Raw genomic sequence first — 17,199 nt, forward strand, 5'->3', positions numbered from 1 at the left:
TCAAAAAAAGCCTTCATACTTCCCCACTCTCCGCGCTTCTCCTTACCGTTCGCCTTTCCTTCCACACCTTTGCATCCCCGGCCGAGAGTTGGCCCAACGCTTCACCGCACGACATGACTCTTCACCTCCGCTCCAAGGAGACACCACATGATGTGGTAAGGTGAGGGGGGCGGGGCACTCGACATATTCTCCCCGAAGCTGCTCTTTGCGTCATGCGTGTGTGCGTGGACTGCACCCCCACTTCATCGTCCGCCCTCATGACGTGCGGGGGTGGGGAGGGGCCACTTCAGCGTGGCATCTCAGGACACAGGGGGGGGGCGCTCGCTCTCTCTCTCTCTGTGTGCGGAGGAGCGAAGCAGCCCCCCACCGCCCACCCTCTTCGCTATCCCTGCCAATGCGAGGCCACTTCTGGTGGTGGCAAGCTCAAACGCGCCCTCATGATGTGTCGGAGGCGCCAGAGCGATGCGTCGCTGCTGACGCCGGCGGCCAGGTCCCGGAGTGGGGCGGTGTCGGTGCGACCTGCGACCGTGAACACGTCTGTGCCGCCCACATCGATGGGCAAAGCGCCAGCGGGAGTCGAGCGAATCCCACCCAACCCTCACACCGCCCACTGCGGGGGGGGGGCCGGGGTGTCGCCCCGCGAGGGGTGCACCGCAGGGGTGGCGGCCGGCATAATGGGCCGGCTGTGAGGCGGCCTGCGCACCGGCGGGTGCCGGGTGGAGAGAAGCTTGGCTCACGCTGTATGTTATAACGGACATGTAGAAGAGTCTGCTGGCTAAGTGTTTCGTGTGTATGTGTGTGCACGGTGAGTTTTCCCGAGTGCCCACCCCCTTCGGCTTCTCCCCTCCCCTTCCCTGAACTGCACCCGCTGTCTTCCTGTCGGTGTTACACAGGTTGTTCAGACTCTTTCGCCTTTTAGGGCCCCCCTCACGCGCGCGCGTACAGGACTCGGCCGACTGCACGATAACCGCTTGTCGGTGTGCCCTACTCGACGACTTTGCGCTTGCTCTTTCCTATACCCACCCACGTTGCGCTCCGCGGAGTGCGTCGCGGCGTGTGTCTCTCGGTCTCTCCCCACTCAACCCATCCGCCCCGCGCTTGTCTGTGTGTGCAGCCTCTCCACTACTACCTCACGCTCCGTACCTACCGCTTTCGTTGTTCTTACACCCGATACGGTCACCCGCATCTATCACCACCACCACCTCCTCGTCCTCCGCGGTGGCTGGCGCTGCTTATGTGGCGTACAGAAAAAAAGCGCTACATTTTCATTCGGCCAACCATGACCGCCTTCAACATCGTCTACAACCTCTTAACCTACACGGCAGGTGGGTTCTCCGTGATAATGAACGCGTCGCCAGTGATCGCGATTCGTCGGCTGGAGCAATCGGGCACCGTGGGGGCCTCCACTGTCACTTTCTACGGTGCGCAGATGTACAACGCCGTTACGTGGACCTCTTACGGTATCTTCTCCGTCTCTTACCCGCTGCTTATCGCGAACATCCTCGGCAACGCCGTCTCGACCTACTGTAGCCTCGTATTCCTCACAGTAGCGCGGCGAGAGGAGATGTCGGGGCGCACGCTGCAGGCCACAACTTACTCCAAAAGCGTCCTGACGTACGCCTTCTTTTTCGTGCTCAGCGCGGCACACCTGCTGCTGAGCATCGTTCTCACCATGTCTGGGCGGCCGGAGACGGCAAAGACGATTACGGGCTACGAAGGCAGCGTGGCGTGCATCGTGATGCTGAGCGCCCCCCTTCTGGCGTTCAAACACATCGTCGTCACGAAGAACGCCGAGGTTCTCGCTCCAGTCATGGTCGGATGTGCCTTTTTCAACACGCTCTTCTGGCTCGTCGCGGGCCTCATGACCAACGACATGTTCATCGCCGTCCCAAACTTCCTGTGCTTCCTTGCGTGCTGCGCGCAGGTGGTGCTCTTGGTGATGTACGGGAGGAGGCCGGCGGCGCCGACGGAGATTAATGAGGCCATCGCACCCACGCCGTTTGGCTAGCGGCCGGCAAGACAAACCCGCGCACGTGGTGTTCCTTTCATGTTCTAGGGCAGGTGTGTGGTGCTCTGGTTTGTTGTCCCTCTGTCTGACCGTCGCCCTGCGCACACCGGACTGTGCGTGTCTTCCGGGCTTTACCGTCCCGCTCCCAAACGTGCGGACGCGCCACTAGCAAAGCACCGAACACTGCGAAGGAAAGCGGTGCACCACCGTCGCTCACCTCAACAACTCGCTCGCAAGGCGCACCGGCGGCCCTCCCGCCCCCATCCCCCCCCCCAAACCCCGCGCATATGGCGGGCCGGGGGCCCTCTCTGCGCTTCGTCTGCCCTAATCCCGGCCCCCCCCCTCGCGCCACCGACGGCTGTTCCCCATGAGGCTGCGCTACGGCCTGGCCGGTGCAGGGGCTGGTGCCGGGGGGGGGGAGGCGTGGGTTGGTGGGGGGTGGAGGAGGGGTTGGCTGGGTCGGCGGGGAGGGGCTGGGGGGGGGTCATGGTCTGCCCGCTTGGTGGGGCGGCCGCGGGGCGATCTGCCGCGGGGGCCGGCAAGCCCCCGCGCTCTGCCGTGTTGCTCTTCCGCCTTCAGAATCAGTGCCGTGCACCACACACTTACTCCCACTCACACGGCCGCCGCCGTTCACCGTTACTTTCGTCTTCGCTACAACCCGACAAGGCACTCCACCTCTGCGCCGCACTCGCAGAGCATCCAGTGATACGACTGCGCGTCCGGCGGCTGGTTGAGGGCGCCGATTTGGCGGATCAGGTGCTGAGCGATGCACGCGCCGGCAATCGTGTCGCTAACGCAGTCTGCCGAGCCGGCGCCGTGCGCACAGGTCTGCAGTACTTCCTGCACATCGGCGGCCGTCAGCTGCTGGAGTTGCAACCGGCTCACCACCTCGTATGCCTTCGCGGCGGCAGCGGCGAACCCAAGCGACACGGCTTCTGTACGCACGTGCAGCGCCAAAACGGCTCTCTGGTAGCCGCGCGGCTTCTCTGCCAAAAGACTCGGTTCTGCCACGAGGCAACGCCACTGCTCCGCCAACGAGTGCGCCGGCAGCCGCCGATAGAGGAAGAGCGCCAGAACAGTGGGCCCGCACGTGGCATGCAGTGCGACGATGTCAGCGCACGGCAAAGCAGCTTGCACATGCGGTACGGCGTCCTCTTCAGTGATCACGGCAGCCATCGTCACCCGTGTTCCCGAAGAGTCATCCAGTTTGGTGACTGCGTCGTACACCGAAACGTGTGGGTTCAGTCGCTGCAGTGCGCCGAGCGCGCGAGCGCCGCGCGTGCCTCCCGCCTCGCCCTGCATCAAGTAGTTGGTGCACACGTCGGCATCTGTGACAAGGCCTTCATCGGCGACGGCCACCGCGCGCACCCCTGCCAGGACCAAATTCTTTGCTGCCTCCGCAGCGGCACCGGCAACACCGTGCAGCGCGACGCTTGTGTGCATCAGCTGCTGCTGGGTCGATTTGCCCCATAGCCGAATTTGGCGGTCATACCGCACCGCCTCTGCCTCCCTCATGACAGTAGCGAGGGTCGGCGGAGGGGGAGGGTCCGAGGCTGAAGAAGGAAGATAGGCAGGTCCGCACAGGGGCAGCGCCTACAACAGCTGTGCGTCCGATGCGTGACGCGTGGCAGCCGACCAGCGTGAAAGCGCCGCAAAAAGGAGGGAAAATGTGCCAGGGGCGGACAACATAAGAGATGCAAGGAAAAGAAGTGGCGCGCCCAAAGAGACGAGAAACATGGCGGGCGTCACGGCGTGCGTGCGCGCTTCGCTCCACGAGTGCCTCGGCCACTGCGCCGAAAGGGTGGCACAATGTGAGGCGACGTGGAAAGAGCGGTCTATCTGCCATCGCACATAATTGCGATCTTAATTGATCCATTCGTCTTGCTGCGTCTCCTCCTCACGTCCACACACTTCGGGCTAATGAGCAGCCGACAAAGTTTTTCGTCCTGTACGTGTCCGCTCTCTGCCGTACGACATGAGCCCAGCTTCTCTCCACCCGGCACCCGCCGGCGCGCAGGCCGCCTCACAGCCGGCCCGTTATGCCGGCCGCCACCCCTGCGGTGCACCCCTCGCGGGGCGACACCCCGGCCCCCCCCCGCAGTGGGCGGTGTGAGGGTTGGGTGGGATTCGCTCGACTCCCGCTGGCGCTTTGCCCATCGATGTGGGCGGCACAGACGTGTTCACGGTCGCAGGTCGCACCGACACCGCCCCACTCCGGGACCTGGCCGCCGGCGTCAGCAGCGACGCATCGCTCTGGCGCCTCCGACACATCATGAGGGCGCGTTTGAGCTTGCCACCACCAGAAGTGGCCTCGCATTGGCAGGGATAGCGAAGAGGGTGGGCGGTGGGGGGCTGCTTCGCTCCTCCGCACACAGAGAGAGAGAGAGAGCGAGCGCCCCCCCCCTGTGTCCTGAGATGCCACGCTGAAGTGGCTCCTCCCCACCCCCGCACGTCATGAGGGCGGACGATGAACAAGAAAAAAGAGGAGCGTTGCGAGACGTTTTTCCTTCACAAGTCGTAAGCGTCGCCTGCCAACATGTCCTTCACCCATGTGCACGAACGCGGACAGAGGCCGTACTGGGCATCCGCGAGATCGTGTCTGCCGCCTAGCAGTTCCTCCCACTGCTCCGCTTGCATCGTCCACCTCTGTTGCAAGCGTTGACACTCCACGGCAACATCCGACGCCAGCGCATCCTCATCGTGCGGGGCATCCTCCATGAGTGGGCTGTAGGCGCTGTGGACGAGGTCGGTGTGTGTTATCGGCAGAGCACCGCAGAACGCATGCTCAAAGAACGCCTGCACGGCCTCACGGCTCAGGTACTTACCGCGGCAAACTTGCGATAAGGTAAGCGCGGGCGCAGATGAACGCGAATAGGCGGCCAGCATTGTGGCAAACCGCTTTACCGTGGCGTAACCGCGTGCTCTTTCATTGGCACAGGTGCGGCTCCAAGACCGCAGGATGGGCCATGCGGTTTCGACACGCTCACAGCAGGTGACGGCCGCCACGCGGCCGGCATACTCGGTGCTGCGGACGGGGTCGGCGAAGGTCACCTCGGCTACAAGGCCGCAGAGCAGCAGGGCGGAGATCACTGCGCGCATCGTGACGCCAAGACAGGTGGTCATGAAAAGTGTTTGTTCGCCCTTCCTTGATGGCGCCAGAGGAAGTAACGTGCCGCATGTGATACAGAAGAGAGACGACAGGCAAGAGTACAGACAGTGAAAGAGCGCGAACTTCACGAAAAAGGGAGCAGAGAACGAGATTCTCGGTGGGGTGGAGGGGCAGTCAACGCACACCGCTGCGTCTCCGCTCCCCCTCCCGCTGGTACGTATTGCAGGGTCGAGCATCCGATTCTGCGGAGGCGGCCGTAACTCAGACTCGACGCGCCGCTGTCATAGAACAGGTATTCGTGCAAGGTGCGCGCGGACTGCCTGCACGCGTCGAAGAGCACACATCAGCTGCTACCGTTGAGCTGCTCGTTTTGCCTTTGAACTTCGCTGGAAGCCCTCTCCCCCCTCCCACGGCACCTCATGTGGACAGACTCCCATAGCACACGCGAGAACGGCTACACTTCGGATAAAAGCACTATTAAGAAAAAAAAGGAGGCGTGGGCGGGAACGGGCGAAGTGCATCGTGAATGGGGAGCGGGCCACCACGAACTTGACGCATCGCGAGCAGTCGCACAAGGGACGGCGCTCGGGTTGGGGGACGGGGGAAGAGGTACTGAATAGGATGACCGCGCACAATCATCAAGCAACAAAGGTTTCTGTCGACCGTGGCGGACGAAGCTACCGTGCTTTCTTTGGCTCTGCTGCGCGATCGATGATCACCGTGTTGATGCTGATCCCTGCATCCCGACAGCGATGCACCAGCTCATCGCCAAAGGCGTAGGCTGGCGTCAGGACACCGCCCTTGAGCGACTGCTTGCGCGCCAACTTCAGCACACTCATGGCACACTCACCAAGGAACAGCGCCGTGGCAGTGTAGGCGTCTTCCTTGGCCGACATCGTCGTCTCCACACGCTTGCCAGACACCGTCCTGCCCACAAAGTCGCAGCGGAAGCTGGATTTGGCCATGGCCTCGTCGGATGGGCCAATGCTGGTGCCGGTGAAGTACTTGCTGAGCATCCAGCGGCGCAGCGGCGCAATCATCCCCGCTATAAGCGCTACGTAGGTCGAAAGCGTGAGGCGCATCACACGAGCAAAGGACCCCTGCATGGCCTCCACGTACGCGGCCGAGGAGCCCATGAGGCTGTTGGTGCGGCGCACCAGTTTCTCATCACACGAGGCAGTGACAAATAAGCCGGTGAACCGTCCGTTTTCGTACCACACGCCGTAGCGCGTGGGCGTACACGCGGGCTGCACGTCTGACTTCGACACCAGCGCCAGGGGGCTCATATCCTCCCCTGTCATGTTGTCTAGCACGCACCCTATCGAGTTAATTGTGCCGTTCGATACACCAGCAGGACTGCCTTCAAAGTAACCACGCACGACTGTCAACGACTCCCCAGCCTCGCGATGAACAACGTAGTTTCCCAGGTCTGCCGGTACGCAGTCGAAGCCGCAACATGGCACGATCGCAACGCCCTTTTTTGCCGCAGTCTCGTGGTATGCGGCGATCGCGCGGCGCACAAACGGGGTTTCGCCGGTGCAGTCGATGTAGTGGGTGCCGTTGCGCACGCACGCATCAACCACGGGCATGCCAACCAGCGTGAAGGGCCCCATGCAAGAGATCACGCACGTCGTCTGCGCGCACGCTGAATCCACAGTTGCTGCCTTGTCGGCGTCCACCACAAACGTGGGCACATTGATATCCAGCTCTGCTTTGAGAGCCGCCAACTTGGCCTGGCTGCGACCAGCGATGCCCCAGCGCCCCTTTAGCTCCGCCTTTCGTGCGAGGTAGCGACATGTGAGCCGCCCGGTAAAGCCTGTGGCGCCCAACACGATAATGTCCAGCTTCGACGCCATCCCGCTTGCACAACTTTTCGTCAATGTTCGTCCTCAGAGTGTGAAAAAAAAAAGGACGGAGGCACGTTGCAGAGCCGAAAGCAGCGCCAACGACAGCAAATAAGAAGCGCAGCGACGTGCGCTGCCCGAATCAAAGTCGGAAGAAACCAAAGCAAGCGAAAAGGGAGACACGGAGCCGCTGAGCCTGTGCGTGTGTGCGTGTGCGTTTCTGTAACAGCAAAATGGAAGCACCGACTATGAGCACAAAAGAGGAGGAGACACTACGTATGTGCAGCTATGCGCCTGTGTTCATGTGCTGGAGTGCAGACCAGAAACGAAAGTCAGGTGAAGAGGCCAAAGAGAGATCAGTGAACACACAAACGGCTTTTGTCCAACGTGTCCGCTCTCTGTCGTACAACATGAGCCAAGCTTCTCTCCACCCGGCACCCGCCGGTGCGCAGGCCGCCTCACAGCCGGCCCATTATGCCGGCCGCCACCCCTGCGGTGCACCCCTCGCGGGGCGACACCCCGGCCCCCCCCCGCAGTGGGCGGTGTGAGGGTTGGGTGGGATTCGCTCGACTCCCGCTGGCGCTTTGCCCATCGATGTGGGCGGCACAGACGTGTTCACGGTCGCAGGTCGCACCGACACCGCCCCACTCCGGGACCTGGCCGCCGGCGTCAGCAGCGACGCATCGCTCTGGCGCCTCCGACACATCATGAGGGCGCGTTTGAGCTTGCCACCACCAGAAGTGGCCTCGCATTGGCAGGGATAGCGAAGAGGGTGGGCGGTGGGGGGCTGCTTCGCTCCTCCGCACACAGAGAGAGAGAGAGCGAGCGCCCCCCCTGTGTCCTGAGATGCCACGCTGAAGTGGCCCCTCCCCACCCCCGCACGTCATGAGTGGAGTCGAGTCAGCGAAAGCAACGCAAAAGCACAGGATAAAGAATGGAGACATTCTCTCGGTTTATTTTTTATTGTTCTTTTGGTGTGGCGTGTGTGTGTGGGAGCAGAAGTGATAAAGTTGGTGTTGGGGTGGGAGATAAGTAGGTTGTTGTGTCGGCCTTGTGTGTGTGTGTATATGTGTGATCGTGTATAGACGGAACGGAGGTCGCGAGGGAAGAAAAAGCAATAAGACGATGAAAAATAAGAATAATGAAATCAGCTAAAACAAGAGAAAGAGAGAGAGGGGGTATAGAAGAGACCAACACTACACAGATCCGCCCGCACAGAGGAAAAACGAAGGGAAGGAGGTGAAAGGTAGTACAGACAAGAGCGAATAAAGCACCGATGGAGAAGACGCACACACACATCCACAGGTAACGAACACGGCGAGGCACACACGCACATGCCAATGCTCAAACGGGGAAGAGGGAGGGGGAGAGCCGCCAAAAAAAAAAAGAGAAATAGGTCGCCTACAAGGCTACCAACAGCCACATACAAAAGACGACGGAGGCAGCAGCAGCAGTGTTAGTCGCCATACAGTGAAGATGGATGACGGGTAAATCAGTACAAATGAAGAGGAATACACAATGCATGGTAGGTAGAAGCGCTAGTGGTGGTGGTGGTGGTGGTGAGCAATGATGAAACAGAAACGGCGGAGCAAGAGCGAATCACGACAAACGAAGGGCGTAGGGACCATCAAGGCAAGGCAAGGGAACAGAATGAACAGTTCAGATCAACAATAACATCAACGACAAAAAAGGACGAGGGGGCAACAAGAAAGAAAAAGAAGGCGAAAAATGTGCCTGGGCTATGGGAACGACCTGCGTCGCTGAAATCCGGAAAAGAAACACACACGCGCGCGCATACACCGACACAAAGAAATGAAAAACAGGTTAGGGAGGAGATGGTAGATGACATAAAAGCTTGAACAAGAAAAAGAAAACGACGAAGCAAGATCATGAAACTAGCGAAAATGTAGAGGGGTGTGATGGAGAGGAGGGGAGGCGCTCTTGAGCGAAATCGAGTAGAAATCAGTCAGGCAGCAACAGAAAAAAAAAACCTCAAAGTCGTTGTTGTTTTACGCGTGTCTGATGGGCAAAACGGAAGGAGGGGGGGGGGCAGGTAGATGTGGCAGCGAAGCATAGAACGGCGGTAATTCGCTTCTGTGGATGAGAGAGAAAGCACGCGCCAACAGAGGAAGCGAACAGATGAGAAAAAGAGGAGACGGTGCTGCTGCCCTTCTCTCGGTCCGTTTCCCGTTTCCGCCCCCCAACCTCCAGCGTCTGCGTTTCTGTGTCCATGTGTAGGTGTGCGTCAACGTGCGAGGACAAGAGCGGCGCACACCCCGCACACATTGTCAGGCATCACCTCCACAACTACACTCGCTCACTACAGTGGGAAAGGCAAGGATGAAGGAAGTTGTTCTATCCAACGTTTTCTTGTGCCGTTGCAGCACAGCGCGAAGCCTGCGTCAACGTACACCAAATAAAAAGTGGGGATGAGCACAGCAGAGAGCAGTTACGGAGAAGTTCAAGCAACTGTGGGTTTCTTTCGGTCGTCGTCGTTGCCGTCATCTTGCTTGGGGCCTTCATCGTATCTGTGTAGCAGGCACCTCTGTCTTTAACGACTCCCCCACCCCTTCGCGCAACTCGCTGCCCATTTCCCCCATCCCCCAACGCACGCACACAAAAAGAGAGATGAATAGAGAGACGCACATGTACACGAATTCCTTTACTGGCCTAAGCTGGCCACCACAACACCAAAGAATACGCAAGACGTAAAACAGAGAGAGAGGGGGATCCAATGAAGAGGCGGAGTGGGGGAGGGAGCTGAGGGAGGGGAACGGAAGGGAAGAACTCTTCCTTGGTTTTCTTCTGTCTCGTGCATGGGAAAAGGGGCGCACGGCAGCAGGGAAAGACATCTCGGGAGATCGCGTGGGAGAGAGAGAGAGGTGATCGCTGCATGAGCATACACACACACAAGCGCGCATGCAGAAGAGAGACGGGCAGCACACGGAGGAGAGAGGAATGAAAGGAGGGGATGAAGGGGAAGAAGGAGGGCGGCATGAAGAGGCCAGCGTTGAAGTTGCGGCGAGCAGCAATCCACCCGCACGCACACGCACACATCACCCCTGGCCGCTCCGCAGTCTTCTCTACTGTCTCTCCCCCTCTCGCCTTCTCTTACCGTTGCAGCAGAGAGAGAGAGGCAAGAGGGCAAGGTGACGGAGCTGGCGGCAGGAAACACACAGAAGAAAAAAGAGAGAGTCAGACAAGATAAGGCACTGAACAAGAACGCCACAACACCGAAGGCAAACGCACGCGCACACAAGGCAGAAAGAGGGATCTGAAACGGAGCCGCCGTGTGCCTGTGGACTTTATATAGGGTATGGAGTCTCAGAGAGAAGCAACGAGATAAAAAAGGGAGCCAAGCTGCTGCATAAGTGATGCGAAGGGTCCACGAAGCAAGTTAGCCTCGATGCCCCCCTCCCCGCATCCTCTCCCCTTCTGCCGAGGTAGTAACGCGATTTGTATGCACACACGACTCGGCTTTTGCGTCCCTGTGCCAGTCTCCATGCACAGGTGTCCTTACGTGGGTGCAATGGCATCTTCCCGCGTGCGAAAACGAGGTGCCCTTGATCTTTTTCCTCCCTGTTTTCTGCACAGGCCGAGGGAAGCCTCCGCACTCGTGTTCTCTCCTACTATATGCAGCCGCCTCGCCCTTATACCAGGTAGAGCATGGAAGGCCACTCCCATCATGCAAAGAGTGGCTACTGGTCGAAGCACAAGAGAGATCAAGAGGCGCAGCGAGTGGGGTTGTGTAGCGGGGGAAAAGAAGAAACATGCCAAGCAGCGGTGTGGAAGTTCCACTGTGGTGCGCCTTCAGACACACACACACACACACACGCAAGCACACTTGAGCACGCATGCGCGCACCTCGTCCCCTTCCCTGTGGCAATGCTGAGACAACAACAACGCAAAACAGCATTGCAACAGCAGAGGCATACAAGGCGCAGAGAGGAGAACCGAGAGAGAGAGAGAGACAGAAAGAGCCTGCCCATGCAGAAAGAGGAGGGGTCCGGCGAATGCATGCAACACGCACGCACGCACATGGAGAGAGCGGCCGATATGAAGAAAACGCCGTGAAAGAAGTCCCCGTTCGCTTTCGGCCCTCGCGCACCAAGAGGATGAAAGATGAGGAAGAGAATCACAGAGAGAGAGATGGACGCCAGTCCAAAGCAAAACAAATAGGCAGTGAAGGAAAGAGCGCACAGGAAAAAACGAAACTCTCGCGAGCCGGTCATCAAAAGCAAGGATCTGCTCCAACAGGGGGTGGGGGCGTGCGAAAGAGCCTTTGAACAGACAGAGAAAACCGCATGCAGAGAGAGAGACACACACACACGCACCTGTATGGGCACACGTGTGCGTTCTTTCGCGTGGCATAGCCACGGAAAGGAGGCGGAGGAGACGTACAGGATGGCTGGACGGCGCAAACGGAAAAGGAGAGGGACGGCTAGAGAGAACGATAGATGGGAGAACAGAGACAGATACGACGCAAAAGGAATGCGCGCACGCGCGCGACTCACGCAGTCACCACGCACGCGCGCACGCACACTTAAAACCATAAGATCATCGTGCGCAACCAGAGAAAAAAGAGTCCCATATGCTACCGTCGACGGCACAGAATCGCGTGAGGAGGAAAGCATGCTGTGCAGAAGGATAATAATAATATACACGTCGCGACATGAAGCAGCAGAAGCAATACGACGAAGACAGAGAGAGGATCGCCACACCCATGATAATGTAAAGAGAACGTGAGAGGTGAGATAACGAAAACCATCAAATACAAAACACGTAGTAAAGGCACCGATGACGAAGAGCGTTGACATTCTCGTCCCTTGATGTTTTGAATTGCTACTTCCCCCGTGTTGAGAACCTCCATCAGTCTACACCTCGCCGATAGCCGGCAACCGCCGGTCGTGTCCCCGTTGCAAGACAGCAGCATCACCTCCTGATAGTAGTCACCCTCCCCCAACCCTCCCTCGCTGTTTACCTCGTTACGTGTATGAGTGTTCTTGCGTGCACCCGCTTCTCTGTCTGCTTGTTTGTCTGTTCATCTTTTCTCACAAGCCCCCGCCCCCGACTCATTATCGTGCGTCGCCGCTAGTTGGTCGATGGCCCTGGTGCCTGCCTTTGATTCTCCATTCCATCGCTGCGCCGCACTCTGATGAAAGGCACGCGTTGCCTTGGTAGGCAATCGCACGGGCGCGCGTGATTCCCTCCGGTTTTGCGCATCGCCCAGCCTTCCTTGTGCGCCGCTTGCGCCAGCTCCTCTTCTTTCTGTTTTTTTTTTCTTCGCTCCTCCTCTGCGTGCCTGTCGGCGTCTTGTATATTTTTTTTATGTCCGGTGTGCGCCGGCGGCACGGCAGCAGGTAAATTCTTTCTTTTCACCACTTTGGTGATCATCTCTGCGAAACATGTTCTTCTTCTTCGTGACTTCCGTTTTGGGCAGCACGACCGTGGGGGTTGGGGAAGAGGGAGAAGGGGGGTTCACACGCACAGACTCTGGCGCATTGGATATCATCGATGAAACACTCATGCGCACGGGGAGCCCCCTCACACAAAAGCCAACACAGATCAGAAGAAGCACCGCACAAGATCATCATCGGCGCAACGAGTCCCCTCCCCTCCCCCCAAAAAAGCTAAGAGTACAAGAAAAGATTGAGCGTATGTGTGCACGTATATGTTGTTGGTGTTTTCGTTTGGCATGCGGAACCAACCCGCCGCCACGCAAGGCGGCCGGCGGATGGATAGATGAATGAATGGATGAAGAAACGATGAGACGCACAGGCACACACACACACACAAAATCAATAAAATTAGAGCAACACAAAAGAAAAACGAGATCCGACGCTCTAAAGACGGCCGATACACACACAACGCAGACGCGCAAGCCACACCGACATGATCCGATTCACCACCAAGTGGGTATGAGAACTGCCCCCCCCCCGCACAACCGCAAACGCACCCTCACTGAGGCATACACAGGAAGGGAGAGGAGGGGGCAGGGCAAGGTAACAAAGGAGCGGCACTCGCCACGACGGAGGTGAAGCGGGGCATTGCCGTCCTCGCACGACCACAAGCCGGGAAGGCATAGGCAAAGCCGCAAAGGACCCGAGAAGCCGAAAGAGAACGGGGGCGAGCAGATGCAGCTCGCACGTGATGCTCAGGCGGAGGGAGAGCAAAGACGAGTACACATCATCCTTCCAACACCACAACAGCGGCTTCCCGTGTATGCTACGCATGCATACGCGTGGGGAGGGAAGGCGAGGCAGTTAGGCGGACATGTATGGATGGGCAAAACGAAGGAGGGAGGAGGAGGCAGTCTCTTTGGTGTTTTTCCTCACGCAGCGCCGTACGCCGGCCAAGCCATCGTCAGCACCTCCTCCTTCGCGACGGGCCGCAGTGTTCGCAGGCGCAGGTTCGCCGCCGACTCCGCAAAGGTGCGCACCATCACGTTGGGCCGCATCACCTCCGATCGCGTGCAGTTGTTCGATGTCATCATAGAGGCCAATTCGAACATGGAGATGCAGATGTGGTAAGTGCCTGGTACGCCTTGGCGCGGTGCATTCATGATTTGCTGCAGGCATAGGTGGAACGAGGCTTCGGTGCCATGCAGCCCGGCTGGACTGTCTTCTGCGGTCACCAAATCGAGGTGGCTACTCACGCGCTCCACCACCTTGGGCCATACGGAGCAGCAAATCATGATCGAGTTCGACTTCGCCTTTTCGTAGTACTCCTGAAACACCTCGAAGGTGAGCTGGTCGCTGTCCTCGGAAGAGAACCCGCGGGAGAGGGTGGAGTAGCATGTCCTCAATAACTCCTTCACCTCTCTCCGCTGACCTCGCACAACGTCGGCGATGGGCAGCCAGCGGTACTGCTGAACGGCCTCCTGCGCAGGCAGCACGCTGCTCACCATACGCGACATCATCCGCACCGCGATGCGGACGCAGGCGGCGGTAATGATGGGACGCGTGTCCTCCGCCACGCATTGCGGTGCAGGAGAGACGTCGCACGGCGCCTCCTCCGCAGCAGAGTTGGCAGAGCAGGTCGTGACGAATTGATCCAGCAGGCGATGCACGACCGGCACGCCGTCGCGCCATCGCCCACGCTGCGTGCACTCCACCCAGTGGTGCTCCACCCACGCCTTGGACTTGCAACTTTCGCTGCAGTAGAGAGCGCTGCAGTTGCTATCGCACGGCACGGGGTTGACCAGAACGTGGAGAGAGTTGAGCAGCTGTTTCGTCAACCCGGGAATCTGTTCTGTTACCTGAGCCTCATCCACGAATGGGCGGCCGCAGTGGCAGCACATCGGGCAGCGCTGTCGCCCGTTCACAACGCGGTAGATGCCGCTCGAGAGCGGAAAGACGCAACTAGTCGCCTCCTTCATCACAATCTCGTTGGCGTCGATGTTCTGCGCTACCACGGCAATCGCGCGCCTCATCGAGTCGTCGTACGCAATCCGCATCTTCTTGTACCGCTTTGTGCGGCCCTCGTACAGCATCGCCACGGAGTTGCCCTCGAGCAGGTTGCGCACCACCGCGCTGGAGCTGTCGTACTTGAGCGCCGTCGCGTACATCTTCTGCGCATCGACAAATTTCTTCATGCTACGCAGCACGTTGCCCGTTCGGATGTACCCCACACTCTCCCGCGGAACGAGGTGCACCACACGATTAGCATCCTCGAGTGCCCGGTCCTTCTCACCTGCCAGAAGATATGCCACAGATCGACTGCTGCGGACCCGCGCCTCTTCCTCTGGCATCTCCTCGAGTGCTCGGTTGTAGTAACGGAGCGCCGCCTCGCAGTTGCGCTTGCCGATTTCAGCCGTTCCCTTCTTCATGTATGCCATGAAGCTGCGGCGGCGCGCATCGTCAGCGGAGCTTGCCACGTTGGCGGCGCCGCGCACAGATTTCAGCGACGCTACCCTGTTGTTCCCGGTGGATGCAGTTGCCGCCACTCTCGCGTCCATCACCGTCCTGTTCGCCTCTGCGGCGGTGGACGTGGCCGCACCCAGCTGTACTGGCTTGCTGAGGATTTCCTCTGCGTTGTCCTCCAGCTCCAAGCCGGAGAGTCCACTGCGAATGCTCGAGTAGTACCGCGTCGCCTTCACCTTTGGTTCACTCAGGCACGCACGGTAGAGGGTGCAGCCGACGCGCTCGAAGCCGTCGATATCGCTACACAGCACAAAGGTGTAATCCCCGGTGTGCCTGTCCACCCGCACCCGGCGCCGCGGAACAGCGAACACGGCCTCCATGATCGGTTCCCAGTGACTGCTTTCCTGTGCGATCTTGGCAAACTCGACGTCACGCAGCTCCACCTCACACCCTAGCGGGTAGTCCTCAGCGGCGGGGGCAATGGGGCGGTCGTCCAGGTTGCTCGCCGCGAAGAACGGCATGTCAGGGACATCGCCGTCATCCTCGGGACATAGAGAGATGAGGTTGTCCTCCTCAGCCGCGGCTGCAATGCCCATGAACATCTGCATTTTTTTTACCGCTCTGGGTATCTAAGACGATTTGAGAAAACAAAATGATAGAGCCCACAGAAGGTCTACGCAGTCGCACTGAGCCGATTACCGCCCTTTGGGCTTGCTTGTTTTTTTTGTATTTTATCGCACCCTTGCGTGGCGGTGCCCCGTCTTGCGGTCTCAACGGCCGCGACCGACTTATGTCCGCCTACACACGGCACCGACAGAGCGGAGATACAACGACGCTCTCGTCGAGTCACTCTTCACAGACGTACGCCTGCACTGAAATAGAAACCAAAAACCAGCAAGGAGGAAACCAAGTGCAGCAGCACACTTGCACAAGTGATACGATGCCCCGAAGATGCCACACCCCCACACCCACACCCACACCTACACCCACGCACGCGATCCGACGAAACTGAGAAAAGGCAACACTACCACAAAAAAAAAGAAGTGCACGAGAGACGAGACTCAATTACAACACCAAGAGGGGGAGGACGGGTGCAGGGTAAGAGGGCGGGGAGGGCACGGGGAAAAAAGGAAGAGAGAGGTCCAAGCACGCTTACACACACACAGAGACAGAACAAAAAAAAGGTGTGCAAAATGTAGGTGATGCGCACGCTCCTCATATACATATACATACATATATTAGGTAGGTAGAAGTCTCGGTATTGTCGTGGAGGTGAAGTGGGAACAAAAAAGGGGAGGGAAGGAGGGAGTTGCAAGAGAGCCACGCGCGCTCTCGAGAACGGAGAGAGGGGGGAGAGAAGGGGGTGAGCAGCAGATGAAGAGGACCAAAGGGGAGGAGAAAGAGGAGGAGGGAAAAAGATGGCGAGGCAAGTGGAGGTAAGGTCGACACTGAACGGAGGAGAGTGTGGGAAGGAACGCTAGGAAAGGCAGCAGGACACTGAGAGAGATGAGACGGAGAAGCGATCAAGTAAGAAGCTAAAACGGATCAAAGGAGTATATATATATATATATGTTTATGCCGCCACCAATGCGCGCAAACACAGATGCACGCAAAACCCGGCGAACCAAAGAAAAAAAGACACGTCGAACACAAAACAAACCAGATGATGATGATACCGAATTCAACTATTCAACACACACCCATACGCACACGCATACATACACCCATAGACCCAGGCAGACAAAGCCAACGCACGCGGGTGTGCAGAACAGACAAACGGAAGCAAACAAGTACGCCGAGGTAGAATCATGTAGGAAGATGGGCAGACTAAGCAAGAGGGAGGGAGAGGGAGGAGATGAAGGAGTTGGAGGCGGAAACACGTAAGTAAACTAGCACACCAAAGTACAGAAAAAAAAACGGAGTGTCAAGGAAAGGGGTTGGGAGGGAGGGAGGGAGGGATGTAGCCAAACAACCCAACAGCAAGCCAACAACAAAAAGGAACCAGTCGTTCTCGCTGTTGCTCACTATCTTGTGTGGGTGACTCCTATTCGGTCTGAGTACGTATACGCCTTTCTTTCGATGTATTGACAGAGGGAGGGGGCAGAAGAGAGGACACACGCGCACATACACACACACAAGCGCGCACAGATACGTGCAGGCTAGCAATCACAGAGCTGCAAAAGAAGAAAGGGAGAAGAAAAAACGAGCACACGAATGAGAGATGATGACGACGAGAGACAACAAGCACAGGGAAGTGATAAACAGAGAGACAAGAGATGAACGGCAAAAAAAAACGCACAAACCACGGAGCGCGTATAAAGAGGGGGAAAACACACACACACACACACAAAAAGACGCAACAAAAAGGGGGAAAAG

General features: G+C 58.3%; 5 protein-coding genes across 5 annotated transcripts; 1 reads left to right on the top strand and 4 right to left on the bottom strand.

Moving 5' to 3' along the window:
- Nucleotides 1–1,279: 1,279 nt before the first annotated feature.
- LINJ_28_0490 (hypothetical protein, unknown function) lies at nt 1,280–2,008 on the top strand (the record flags this gene model as incomplete). The annotated part of the gene is made up of 1 exon (XM_001470044.2): nt 1,280–2,008. The coding sequence occupies one exon, from the start codon at nt 1,280–1,282 to the stop codon at nt 2,006–2,008; it is 729 nt and encodes a 242-aa protein (XP_001470081.2).
- A 651-nt stretch (nt 2,009–2,659) lies between these two features.
- On the bottom strand, nt 2,660–3,523 carry LINJ_28_0500 (putative ubiquitin activating enzyme; the record flags this gene model as incomplete). Its single annotated transcript, XM_001470033.1, has 1 exon — nt 2,660–3,523. The coding sequence occupies one exon, from the start codon at nt 3,521–3,523 to the stop codon at nt 2,660–2,662; it is 864 nt and encodes a 287-aa protein (XP_001470070.1).
- A 993-nt stretch (nt 3,524–4,516) lies between these two features.
- Nucleotides 4,517–4,894, bottom strand: LINJ_28_0510 (hypothetical protein, unknown function; the record flags this gene model as incomplete). Its single annotated transcript, XM_001470047.1, has 1 exon — nt 4,517–4,894. One exon carries the CDS (start codon nt 4,892–4,894, stop codon nt 4,517–4,519), a length of 378 nt encoding a protein of 125 aa, XP_001470084.1.
- A 900-nt stretch (nt 4,895–5,794) lies between these two features.
- Nucleotides 5,795–6,973, bottom strand: LINJ_28_0520 (conserved hypothetical protein; the record flags this gene model as incomplete). Its single annotated transcript, XM_001470048.1, has 1 exon — nt 5,795–6,973. The coding sequence occupies one exon, from the start codon at nt 6,971–6,973 to the stop codon at nt 5,795–5,797; it is 1,179 nt and encodes a 392-aa protein (XP_001470085.1).
- Nucleotides 6,974–13,292: 6,319 nt separating this feature from the next.
- LINJ_28_0530 (conserved hypothetical protein) lies at nt 13,293–15,431 on the bottom strand (the record flags this gene model as incomplete). Its single annotated transcript, XM_001470049.1, has 1 exon — nt 13,293–15,431. The coding sequence occupies one exon, from the start codon at nt 15,429–15,431 to the stop codon at nt 13,293–13,295; it is 2,139 nt and encodes a 712-aa protein (XP_001470086.1).
- Between the last annotated feature and the right edge of the window lie 1,768 nt (nt 15,432–17,199).

This window comes from Leishmania infantum, chromosome 28, assembly GCF_000002875.2.
Source record: "Leishmania infantum JPCM5 genome chromosome 28".
Lineage (NCBI taxonomy): Eukaryota > Euglenozoa > Kinetoplastea > Trypanosomatida > Trypanosomatidae > Leishmania > Leishmania infantum.